This window comes from Rutidosis leptorrhynchoides, chromosome 4, assembly GCF_046630445.1.
Source record: "Rutidosis leptorrhynchoides isolate AG116_Rl617_1_P2 chromosome 4, CSIRO_AGI_Rlap_v1, whole genome shotgun sequence".
Lineage (NCBI taxonomy): Eukaryota > Viridiplantae > Streptophyta > Magnoliopsida > Asterales > Asteraceae > Rutidosis > Rutidosis leptorrhynchoides.
The window spans coordinates 58,293,030-58,306,541 of record NC_092336.1 but is presented as its reverse complement, the minus strand read 5'-3'; the positions used below and the strand labels follow the sequence as shown (position 1 = coordinate 58,306,541).

The following is a 13,512-nucleotide window of genomic DNA, read 5'->3' as shown; positions in this document are numbered from 1 at the left end:
CCTGAGATGGAGGCGTGATTTAAAAGTTGGATAAAATTTAGGGATTTTTGGTTTTTTCTCCTCCTTATCTACTATTGTAGTTTTGCCCAATTTTTTAGGGGGATGGGGGCTAAACGACTAAACTCCTCATGAGGAGTTTGGTGTAAGGGATCCGAATGTGAAATACGGAGTACTTGTTTTTGCCTCTAGCTAAATATTTTTGGTGCCAACTCAACTACTCAAGAACAACCTCGATGAGACCAGATACATCATAATCAAGATTGTCCTTATCTTGATTGAATTATTGTGCACTTGATAAGATGTGTATTAAATATGTTATCATATAGGAGTACAACTTAAATTGAGGTAAAGTCTATATGAAATAAATAAATACGAGTATAGAACTATAGATATAGATATTAGATATTAGATATATATATATATATATATATATATATATATATATATATATATATATATATAATTATTATACTGAGTATACAATTATCATTTACAAACAAAACACAAGCATGTTATCCACACTCTTTACTTTGGCAACCAAACTTGTTGAACCTAACTCGGAAGTGTGTTCACCTAGCTAGTCCGTTTGACTTTCATCTCAAACTTCATCCTATATTATTATGACTTCAAAACACAACTAAGTATCTCACAAATCGTATACAATGAAACAATATTGGATTTGTGATGGTAACGCTACGGTTTTGTTTTACGTTTGCGTATTACTTTTACTGTTTCGGTCCAGACGAGACATATTCAGAATCTTGAAGATATTCATGCACGATGTTTTTCAAGAAGATCATATTCGAGATGCGACACTTCATGATTTGGATCTTCCAGTCATCAAGTTTGAAGACTTGCAAAACAGAAGAGGTGACAGATCATTTGATGATGTTTGTCTCGTTTGTTTTATGGAATATGAGAAAGATGATGGAGTCACCCAACTTAGTAGGTGTGGCCACGTGTACCACACAAATTGTGTTGCGAAACTATTAAACGAGGGTGAGTTTACTTGTCCCTTTTGTAAAAAGTTCATTTATAAACGATGTAGTAAATACAGTTTTTAAGTGTTCAAGTTTTTTTTTTTTTTTTTTTTTTTTTTACGGCGTTTTTTTAAGTGTTCATGTTACTTGTTGAAAATGTACATTACAAGTATTATTATCGTTCTTATAATATTCGTTGCTGATTGTTGAATTGAATATGTACAAGGTATACTGTTAGTTTATTATTACGGAGTACTAATTATTAATTTGCATAAATATTTTATTTGGAGTACATAATATAAAGGTCAAGCTAGTTTGTGTCGATAAACAAGCAACATTATTCTATTAGATCTTGATTTTGAAGTCTTTGGCACAATGGCACGACCTTTCACTCCTCATGCTCTATTGGAATTTTTTTTGAAAATGATTTTTTTTTAAGAGTAATTACAGAAATGGTTTTTCAAACGAAATAATTACATAAATATGAAAACCGAACATTGAATCGTCGGTTTGTAATTTTTTGGGCCAAACCGGCCTTTGATACATCGGTTTGGCGACGTGTACACTTCTTAGTCAAACCGGCAAATGAAACGCCGGTTTGATTATTTGACCGTAACCGTTTTCGCACCAACCGCCTCTTCATTTATTCCCTAATCCGTGACATAAATGCTGCCAACCAAATTTTGCCACATGTGCAAACCGGCAATTGAAAGGCCGGTTTGAATCTTTATATAATCCGACTTCCCTATTGGTAAAATGTTTTTAACCAACTATTGGATCACGCTCTTTTTTCAGCGATGGTTGAACGGTGGCGGCCGGATACGTATACCTTCCACTTCCCTATTGGTAAAATGTATTTAACCAAATAATCTGTATTTTATTTAATTAGTATTTTAATTGATTAAATGTAAAAAAATATATATATATATATATATATATATATATATATATATATATATATATATAATTTGTATTTAAATTAATTAATTTATATATATATATATATATATATATATATATATATATATATATATATAATTCATATATAAATGTATAATTTGTATTTAATATATATAATTTGTATTTAAATTGATTAAATGTAAAATGTATATGATTTGTATTTAAATTTATATATATATATATATATATATATATATATATACATAAATGTATAATGTTAATTTAATATATATAATTTGTATTTAAATTGCTTAAATGTAAAATGTATATAATTTGTATTTAAATTAATTTATAAATATATATATATATATATATATATATATATATAATTCATATATAAATGTATAATTTGAATTTAATATTATTAATTTGTAAAATTAATTCTTATATATATTATATATATAAATATATATATATATATATATATATATATATATATATATATATATATATATATATATATATATATATATATATATATATATAATTCATATATAAATGTATAATTTGAATTTAATATTATTAATTTGTAAAATTAATTCTTATATATATTATATATATAAATATATATTATATATAATACGTATATATATATATATATATATATATATATATATATATATATATATTATATAATTCATATATAAATGTATAATTTATATTTAACTAGTTTTCGAACCCTCGTTTCGCGTCAGGGGTTCGGTTTTCAATGTATTTTATAGCGTTTAGTTTTTGTAAAATTATTTCGTGGCTAACGATGATGTCGTTGAAGCGCAACTCGAGTCGAACTAAAAGGTATAACACGTGAAAGATCAAAATGTTATTTTAAATTAACAATATATGTGAATCTCCGCGTTTCGCTATGGAATTGTCGATTTTTAAAAATTTAACGCAAAATTAACGTGTATGAAAAGTACCCCAAATATTTAGCGTTTTTTAAAAAGCGTCTGTTTTGCATATAGCTAGTGACATTGTGTTTCTAAAATTATTTCGAGTTTAACAAGGTGTCGAAAAAATTTAACTCATTGCGAGCGAGAAGATATGACCCGTTGAATATTTGGGTGGAGTTTATTTACTATTTTTTATGAAAATGGTTGTTTGACACTTTACCCCTTGTTTGGGGGGTCGATTTGATTTTTTCAAAAAAGTGTGGGGGCTTTGTTGGTAGAATGAAATTTAGATTAAAAAAAATAAAAAATAAAAGTCGAAAATGCCCCTAGTTACTATTCATAACTTTTGTCTATTAGGTGTTATGGTAATATATATAAATGTATCATTTATATATAAATGTATATGTATATATTATATATAAATGTATATATATATATATATATATATATAATAATAATAATTCATATATAAATGTATATATATATATATATATATATATATATATATATGTATATATATATATATATGTATATATATATATATATGTATATATATATATATATATATATATATAATTCGTATATATGTGACGACCCAGAAATTTCAACCAAATTTAAACTTTATCTTTATATCATTCCGACACGATAAGCAAAGTCTGTAATGTTGAAATCTCAAAAACTACGAACTGTGTTCATATATTCATTTACCTTTCGACTGTTCTCGACGATTCACGAACCATTATGTGTAAATAGATATGTATGAATATATACATATGTGTGAGTACTAAATTGAGAAATATTAACAAAACATTAAACGGTTTGATTGACGTGTAAACATGTTGGGAAATCTATTTTATGACTTGTAAACGTTAGCAAAATAATAAACGTATAATGTTATATTTATTCGTTATAGATAAACGCCTACGTAATAAAACGAGTTATGAGAAACGTGTATATATATATATATATATATATATATATATATATATATATATATATATATATATATATATATATATATATATATATATATATATATATATATATATATATATATATATATAGAAAAAGTATATTGAGCTTATATATAGGTGGTTTTGAATATACTTATTAGATATAAAAACGTACTACGATATATTTCGAAAGATTTGTACATTTTATAATATGTCAAGAAGTAGATTATTAAAGTTATTATCATTATCTTTTATTGTTATAAACTTTAGGAATTACACCAAACTATTAGAGTGTCACGTCTTCTTTTAAAGCGAATACAACTTTATAAATATCTAGAATCACTTTTGACAAATTGTTACCTAGCCATTTTAATAAGGCTAAAGGTTTTAATGTTATCCTAAAATTTAGAATCTTTCTAGAAACCTTTTGACAAATTATTTATAACAATGGTCCGTGATTCAATAAAATATAGATTTATATAACGAGAAATAAAAACGTGTTTTAAAACTTGTAAGATGCGCATAAATGGATTACATTAAATTAAGTTTTAAAGTGTAAACGTTATGTGTTATAATAGTTTCTAAAAGAATTTACAATGAACTTTGAAATATAATTAGTTTTGAAAAACTAAATATTTTATTATTACATAAATATTTCCATTACATACTATATGTACAAGTTTTTTTTTTTTTTAAATGAAAATATATATATTACAATGTGATAATATATAATATTAACTAAATACAAAACGTTTTGGATTTAAATTAATATTATCATATGTATATATAACGAGACGTCGATTCATAGAAGCAAATGACCACAACACTCAAATGTAAAGGTTTTACTTTGAGTAATATAGTCTATAGGTGATTAAGTTCAATTATTGTTAAAGGTACACGTCACGAAACGTAAAGTGCTAGTTTTCTTAGCGTACGAGAATGCGTTCGAGAAACCGGAACCGGTACGTAAGTCGAGAGTCAACGTACAATTCATCGGTGCTAAAATTACAAATCAACTATGCACGAGAATATAATATAATATTTAATTAATTCTAAAGATTAAATATATTATATATTAATATATATATATATATATATATATATATATATATATATATATATATATATATATATATATATATATATGTATGAGTATAAGAGTGTCGGCATGTTTAAAAAAATAAATTGTGGCCATGTTCATATAGCCATGCGATCGCATGGCTATACCTCTCAAGTCCCATGCGATCGCATGGAGAGGGTAGGTGGGCAAGAAACCTCTTTAAATATCGATTTCGCCCGGATTAATTCACATTCAATCTCTCTATCTATATTGTACTCCGTAATATATTTATTTTATTTATATTATTATTATTATTAAGATTAATATTATTATTAATCTTATGGTTAGGAGTAATATTATTATTAGTTTATACATAAAATACTACGACGGAGTCATGAGCGGGTTATTTCAAAAATGGGTTTTTCGAGTGGGATAGAGCTAAGGAAATCATGGGTTATAGCTATGGAGGTTATGGGTATAGTTCGTGGGTATGCTCGTGAGGTCAATCTAGTGTTTATCATCTCCGTTGCGTCTACGTACTTTCCTGCAATATTGAATCACAATATTGATACGTGAGCACTCATAACTTAACTTTTATATATTATTAGTGTATTCCTGACTAGTGCTCGAGTATATAGAATTATGCATGCTTGTACGCTTAATATTGTCGTTAAATAGTTTACGATAGATCATGAATTAGATACATATGCTACTGAGATAAGGTATATGATATGCATGTCGTTGGAAAGCTGGCGAAAAATTAAGAACTTTTCATTTAGAACTCGTGTGATTTCGATGAACGGATTAAAAGATACGACCAACTGAATTTTTGTATTGTTATTAAAATGATTATTATTATTACTATCGTCGTTACTATCGTCGTTATTATTATTATCTAATAATTATTATTATTATTATTATTATCATTATCGTTATAAGTGTAATCATTAAAAATTGTCATTTTTATTAGTATTACTATCGTCATTATCATTAAGATTATTATTAACATTATCATTATTATTATTATTATTTTTATTATTATTATCATTAAAATAGTTATTAGTATTATCATTAATGTTATTATAATACTTATTATTATTAGTATCATTATCATTAAAACTAATATTAGTATCATCTAATTATTATGATTACTATTGTTATCATTATTATAATTGCGATACAAAAGAAGACTAAAAGTTATTAAACAAAACGATTAGGAAATAATATGATGAAATTGAAATATAGCAAGATATTGATTTAAGAGAAAAATCGTTTTCATTATTATTATTATTATTATTATTATTATTATTATTATTATTATTATTATTATTATTATTATTATTATTATTATTATTATTATTAAAAGAATCATTATTATTAAAACTATCATTTTTATTAAAATTATCATTTTCAAAAGAAATATCAGTGTTATTATAAATATCATTATTATTATCATTTTAGTATTATTATTATTAAAAATTATCATTTTGAATAAGATTATTATTTTTCTATAAAATATTATCACAGTTAATATTAAAAAGTATCGTTATTATTAAGATTATCATGATTAGAATTATCATTTTATCATAATTAATATTATCATTAGTAAATATAAATATTGTTATTATTATTAGTGTTACAAAATAATACAACCTTTACTTATTATTATTATTATTATCAATATTATTTTATCAAAGAGTTATGTGATACAAATATATTTTTACCACACGTAATATAATTACAATAATAAATTCATACCACTATATTTTTATGATATTAAATGAACTTTATAAATTTTATTACTTAAAATATATAAAAGTATATTTTTATCATATAAATTTTAATATAAAATTTTAGTTACTAATAAATGAATTATATTATTTACTCTAATAAATCTGTTAAAAATATTTAAAAATATAAAACGACTATATTTAAACTATATAATAATCATGTATATAGATTTTGGAAGACATTTTGGATCAAGTTGACTTTTGTTGACTTTTGCATATTAGTCTCGAGTATTAGGATTGTGATACACTACGACTTGACTTAAATTGTTAGACAGATATTAACCAACATATAAATATGTATAATTAATATAGGTTCGTGAATCCGAGGCCAACCTTGCACTTGTTCAATGACGTCATATGTATTTTTACTACGAAATACAGTATAGTGAGTTTCATTTGCTCCCCTTTTAAATGCTTTTGCAATATATATTTTTGGGACTGAGAATACATGCGCTTTTATAAATGATTGACGAAATAGACACAAGTAATCGAAACTACATTCTATGGTTGAATTGTTATACCGGATATTGCCCTTGTTGGACTTGGTAGCCTAAGAATTGGTGTTTATTATAATTGCCACCAATTGACGCGAATCCTAAAGATAGATCTATGGGCTTTGACACACCCCAGTCAGAGAATTTGAACTGCTTTAGTACTTCGATGTTTATATGTTTGGGGATATTCTAGATGCATTTTGTTAATGTCGGTTACCAGGTGTTCAATCCATACGAATGAATTTTTAACACTTGCGAGTGTATGATTATTGAATAAATGAAATCTTGTGGTCTATTAAAATTATGAAATTGATTGATTACGATAAACTAATGAACTCACCAAACTTTTGGTTGACACTTGAAAGCATGTTTATTCTCAGGTTTGAAAGAAATCTTCCGCTGTGCATTTGCTCATTTTAAAGATATTACTTGAAGTCATTCGTGAAAATTTTCAAAAGCCGTTGCATTCAAGTCGTTGAGTTTATTAAGGATTATGATTAAACAAATGACAGTTTAGGTCATTTATAGTTAAATTTTATGAAAGGGTATGCATGCCTATCAACTTTCAATGAAATGAAAGTTTGTCTTTTAAAATGATTGCAATGTTTGTAAAATGTATCATATAGAGGTCAAATACCTCGCAATGTATCCATATGTTATTGTATTCGTTCTTATAGATTAGTACGGGTCGCTTCATGTGGTATCAGAGTGGTGGTCTTAGCGAATCAGGTATGCATTATTGTGTCTAACTGATAGTCGTTAGGATGCATTAGTAAGTCTGGACTTCGACCGTGTCTGCATGTCAAAAGATTTTGCTTATCATTTTCTGTCGAAAATTACCTGCTTATCATCCTTAGTCTAGACACATCTTACTGCATTGATTGCATAAATAGTGTATAGACAAAATTCATATCTTAGCGTATCTGCTAAATCATATCTTAGCGTATCTGTTACTGTAAACTTTGTCGGACATATTCCGTAAATTCCTCAGTAATCTACGAAATCTTTTGCTCTATATATATAGATATTCTATGTAATTAGAATACCATCCGATAGCCGGAAAATCATTTCATATCGAAAAATCCTTTATTCAATCGTATGAAATGGATTTTATCATTAGTTCAAGTCCCTCGGATTCCGAAATGGAATCCCACTCAAACTCCAAAAGCAGTGTAACTGGAATGGATCAACCAATCAGCCATCATCTATTTTGGATGAATTGGGATGGGTTCGTAGCCTCCTTAATCATTGGAGACAAGAAGAAGGCGATCCTTTCCATCCACCACAGTGCCCTCTTGGCGAAGAACATGAAGCACTTACCGGCGAACCTGTCCGAAACACGATTTTCTCTCTCATTTCCAGAGTATCTCGTCACGATTATATACTACATCAAATTCTAGATTTTATTTATCCACTCATCCGAACCGACAATCACCCCGGTATAATAGAACAAGTCAACGAGCTTCGCGCTCGGGTAGTGGCTTTGGAGAATATGGTGAAAAGGTTGCAAACACCAGCAGCAGCACCAGCAGCAGCACCAGCAGCATAACCGGTACCACCATCATCAACGCCAACAGTACCATTACCACCTCCAACCACAACCGCGTCGTAAACCTCAACTTTACAATCTGTCCCACGAGCACCAATGTCATACGCTCTGTAAATACCAAGGAATACCAACAATAACAAACGATGAAGTGTTGATTCATAACTTCATTGGAGAAACATTCTGCGACGATTATGTAGTCTCTAAAGTCTTAGAGATTATCTATTCTAGCCCTAACCATAAATCAGTTGAGTGAATCAAAATGATAGAAGGAAGAGTAGAAACCCTGACAAGAATGGTGTGTGATTTACAAGCTAGACTTGTTTTACCAACAACATCAACAGTACCGTAGCATCACCAGCACAGTCAGTACCGTCAGAATCAGCAGTACCTATAACATCACAAACTCCGTCAGTTTAAGAATCACTGTGGACATCATTATGAATCAACAACGAGTATATTGTATCAACGAGTTATGAAGTATTAACTCATTTTCACCGAAAGATTTATATGTATATCTTATATATATAAATTTTTAAACCGTAATAAATCTTTCCGTACTAAGCTATTATGTGTGAATCTTAACTACTAGGTTAATTCATATTACAAATATGCAATGATATACGTCCTTCGTCCGCAACTTAACCATCGTTAATTACAAACTCTGTCTCAATTCAATAAATTCCAATTCATAATAAATCAAGTGTATTATTTGAATATATGTTTGATTTTGCACTTTCATCATCGATGTACTCGAAACTTTTCAAATAACATCATTCGTACCTTGTGAAATTCACAAGAATCCCATGAACACCAACATCATTCACCAAGTAAATATCAATAAAAATGAATAATGAAGTATTGATTCATAATTTCATTTACGTTGAAGTAATAATCCACGAAGATTACGAAATTTCTAAAGTTTTAGAGATTATTCATTTATAGTTCTAGCCGAAAAATCCAATGAGTTTAATTTAATATTAACTCATTAAATCTATATTATATCTGAAGAAAATATACACATATATATATTCTCATAAAAAAATGTAGTAAAAATTCTTTTGTACAAAATATTAATTGTGAAAACTTTTTAACGGGTAGGTAATACCAGAGAGGTATATAAATTCACAATTAATATGTTACATTCTTCGAATCTGATTCAACAATCATCAACTATACTCACTATACATTCTTTCATAGAAATCAAAACAACCATACTCATTCAAATTCAATTACATATTCTAATTTTGAAATCGCAAAATTTAATTCGAGATATAACCAGTGTCATCACTCTGAGATTCCTACATCTTTCAAAGCTATACTTTGACTTCAAAACTGTGCTAGAACATCATATGTATATTAACGATTACAATCTGTGTTCAAACCCTTCGAAACTCCTGAAGACACTTCAAATAATGAACAATCGAGATGATGATCCAACCACATGTTAACCACAGTTACATACCTGAAAAACTCTTGAAACCAAAGTCATAATTTAACACGTATCCGTGTCAGACCCTTTGGCATTTATTAGCTAAAACAACTTTTCAATTCCTCTCCAAAGTAGTCATTTTTGTCACAACTCCAGCAAGTCAACTTCGACTTTTCAGTCAAAACAGCCTTATTATAACCTTAATATATACGTTGCCCTTTCGCCATAGTTATCGGGAAACCGTTTATGTTCCACCACATTAACAACTTCACTGATCCTTGCCTTTCTGAAAAATCATTATAATTATCGAAACCTCATCATTTCCTCATCTGCATCTTGTAACGAGAATTGCCATACGAATCATCGGGAATTAGCAATCGGTATTTTGAAATCTCGCAGCATGTCTACGCCAACAGTTATATGTGTAAATATAACATCTATCTCCTGGAGTTACACACTTAGAATGTGAAGTTTCTGAAAAACATCCTAATCCACGGTGTATTTCTCTAAATTCTAGAAAAATGCTGATGAAGCAGCAAAAACTGTAAACGACCTTAGCAGTAAAAAATTTGACGATAAAGAATAGTGTATTGGCAAAGCTCAGAAAAAAAGAAGGTTTGGAACTGAAAAACGGATTGAGCAAAGTATGAAGGAGGCTGTGGACAAATCACAAAGATGAAATCTACCTTCAAAGAATCCAAATGATTCAGTGTCTGCTGAAGTCATTAACGAATACCTTGCTCCTGACTCTAAAACCCTTGCGGACAATATTCTTCATCATCCTCTTATCTTAAATATTCAAAGATATCATCGTATCTTCCATTATAAATATCCTCCATATTTTTGAAGATATTTTCATAACCATTCTTATCTGAAATCATTTACCTCTTCGCGCTCTCTGTATTACATTATAAAAGAAACTATTTTAGTTTCTAAATTCTGAAACTTTCGGGTTTAAAATAAGAATGTTTTTGAAGTAGTGTTGGGAACTGAAGCATGAGTTAGTATAATATAATGACACTTGATCAATGTGATTATATTACAGTAATTCATGCTGAGTTTCTAAATGGAACGTGATGATTCACAGATCATAACGTCATCATGTGTCATGTTACACGACTCTTGTATTCTACTTAAACTCTAAACATATCAAGAAAATATTTTTCTTGATGATTCGGTCTTTTCCAGGATATTCTGGTAATTTGACAAATCAAGATCGTGCCATTACAATTTTCTTCTTAGAACATTAACCATGTTCATTTTGAAATTCATATCTACAAATTCTGGACCATTACATACGATGCTTAATCGCAAGAAGAGGAAACGAAAGAATGAAGCTCCAAAATAGAAATGGGAGTATAAATCGCAGCAAATAGAAGGGAGCATTAACTGCGAATGACAATGATTATAGAAGAAAGAAACAGGGATTTCGAAATATAAAGGAGGATATAAAGCCCAACGGCAACCCAGAAATTATAAACCATATATATCGATGCATATAGCAATATAGAGACACAGGAGAACTAAAAACACTATAAAACCAAGAGTATAGTAGAAGTAAATAGATTCTTCCGGTGGAAGATGAAAGAGAAGAATGACAGATATGAAGGTTAGGAGTATATCAAAAATCAGAACGGGATGGAGCATATTGACGAATACTTTAAAGTATGAGTTGAGGGAGAAAGAATAGAAGGTGTGAGTTGTAAGGAAACGAAGGGGTGGATTTATAGTAAAATATCCGACAGAGCAATCAAAACAGATGATTGCATTTAAAGCGGATCCTAATTCCCTTGATTACCGAAGAATCAAATTTTATTACAAAGATTTCCCCAAATCTCTTGAACTTGGAAATCAATCCTATCTACGTCAAAAGATATGACAAATCTACACCTACTTATTTCACTCTTTTGTTATAACTCCACTCGTACTCTGCACATAATCGAGTTGGTTTATCCATATTACTCAATGACGATAAAACTCTAATTTCCAACTCATATGAGTCATGAAAACATACTTATTGTCAGCCATGACCATCCCAATCAAATTTCGGGACGAAATTTCTTTAACGGGTAGGTACTGTGACGACCCGGAAATTTTGACCAAATTTAAACTTTATCTTTATATCATTCCGACACGATAAGCAAAGTCTGTAATGTTGAAATCTCAAAAACTATGACTGTGTTCATATATTCATTTACCTTTCGACTGTTCTCAACGATTCACGAACCATTATGTGTAAATAGATATGTATGAATATATACATATGTGTGAGTACTAAATTGAGAAATATTAACAAAACATTAAACGGTTTGATTGACATGTAAACATGTTGGGAAATCTATTTTATGACTTGTAAACGTTAGCAAAATAATAAACGTATAATGTTATATTTATTCGTTATAGATAAACGCCTACGTAATAAAACGAGTTATGAGAAACGTGTATATATATATATATATATATATATATATATATATATATATATATATATATATATATATATATAGACAAAGTATATTGAGCTTATATATAGGTGGTTTTGAATATACTTATTTGATATAAAAACGTACTACGATATATTTCGAAAGATTTGTACATTTTACAATATGTCAAGAAGTAGATTATTAAAGTTATTATCATTATCTTTTATTGTTATAAACTTTAGGAATTACACCAAACTATTAGAGTGTCACGTCTTCTTTTAAAGCGAATACAACTTTATAAATATCTAGAATCACTTTTGACAAATTGTTACATTTTAATAAGGCTAAAGGTTTTAACGTTATCCTAAAATTTAGAATCTTTCTAGAAACCTTTTGACAAATTATTTATAACAATGGTCCGTGATTCAATAAAATATAGATTTATATAACGAGAAATAAAAACGTGTTTTAAAACTTGTAAGATGTTAAAAATAAACATTGGCGCATAAATGGTTTACATCAAATTAAGTTTTAAAGTGTAAACGTTATGTGTTATAATAGTTTCTAAACGAATTTACAATGAACTTTGAAATCTAATTAGTTTTGAAAAACTAAATATTTTATTATTACATAAATATTTCCATTACATACTATATGTACAAGTTTTTTTTTTTTAAATGAAAATATATATATTACAATGTGATAATATATAATATTAACTAAATACAAAACGTTTTGGTTTTAAATTAATATTATCATATGTATATATAACGAGACGTCGATTCATAGAAGCAAATGACCACAACACTCAAATGTAAAGGTTATACTTTGAGTAATATAGTCTATAGGTGATTAAGTTCAATTATTGTTAAAGGTACACGTCACAAAACGTAAAGTGCTAGTTTTCTTAGCGTATGAGAATGCGTTCGAGAAACCGGAACGGGTACGTAAGTCGAGAGTCAACGTATAATTCATCAGTGCTAA

The 13,512-nt window shown here is 27.9% G+C and overlaps 1 protein-coding gene across 1 annotated transcript; it reads left to right on the top strand.

Annotated features, from left to right (window-relative positions):
- Positions 1-460: 460 nt before the first annotated feature.
- Positions 461-7,588, top strand: LOC139904273 (RING-H2 finger protein ATL18-like). Its single transcript, XM_071886215.1, has 3 exons — positions 461-999; positions 1,776-1,826; positions 7,508-7,588. Exons 1-3 carry the CDS (start codon positions 663-665, stop codon positions 7,558-7,560), a joined length of 441 nt encoding a protein of 146 aa, XP_071742316.1. The 5' UTR covers positions 461-662; the 3' UTR covers positions 7,561-7,588.
- Positions 7,589-13,512: the final 5,924 nt, after the last annotated feature.

Bases quoted from the DNA above. Each gene is read 5' to 3' on its own strand.
- LOC139904273 (XM_071886215.1), top strand. From the start codon at position 663: ATGAAACAATATTGGATTTGTGATGGTAACGCTACGGTTTTGTTTTAC. The intron at 1,000-1,775 runs GTGAGTTTACTT...CTCTTTTTTCAG, and splicing joins TGCGAAACTATTAAACGAGG to CGATGGTTGAACGGTGGCGG. The intron at 1,827-7,507 runs GTAAAATGTATT...GTTTATTCTCAG, and splicing joins TACCTTCCACTTCCCTATTG to GTTTGAAAGAAATCTTCCGC.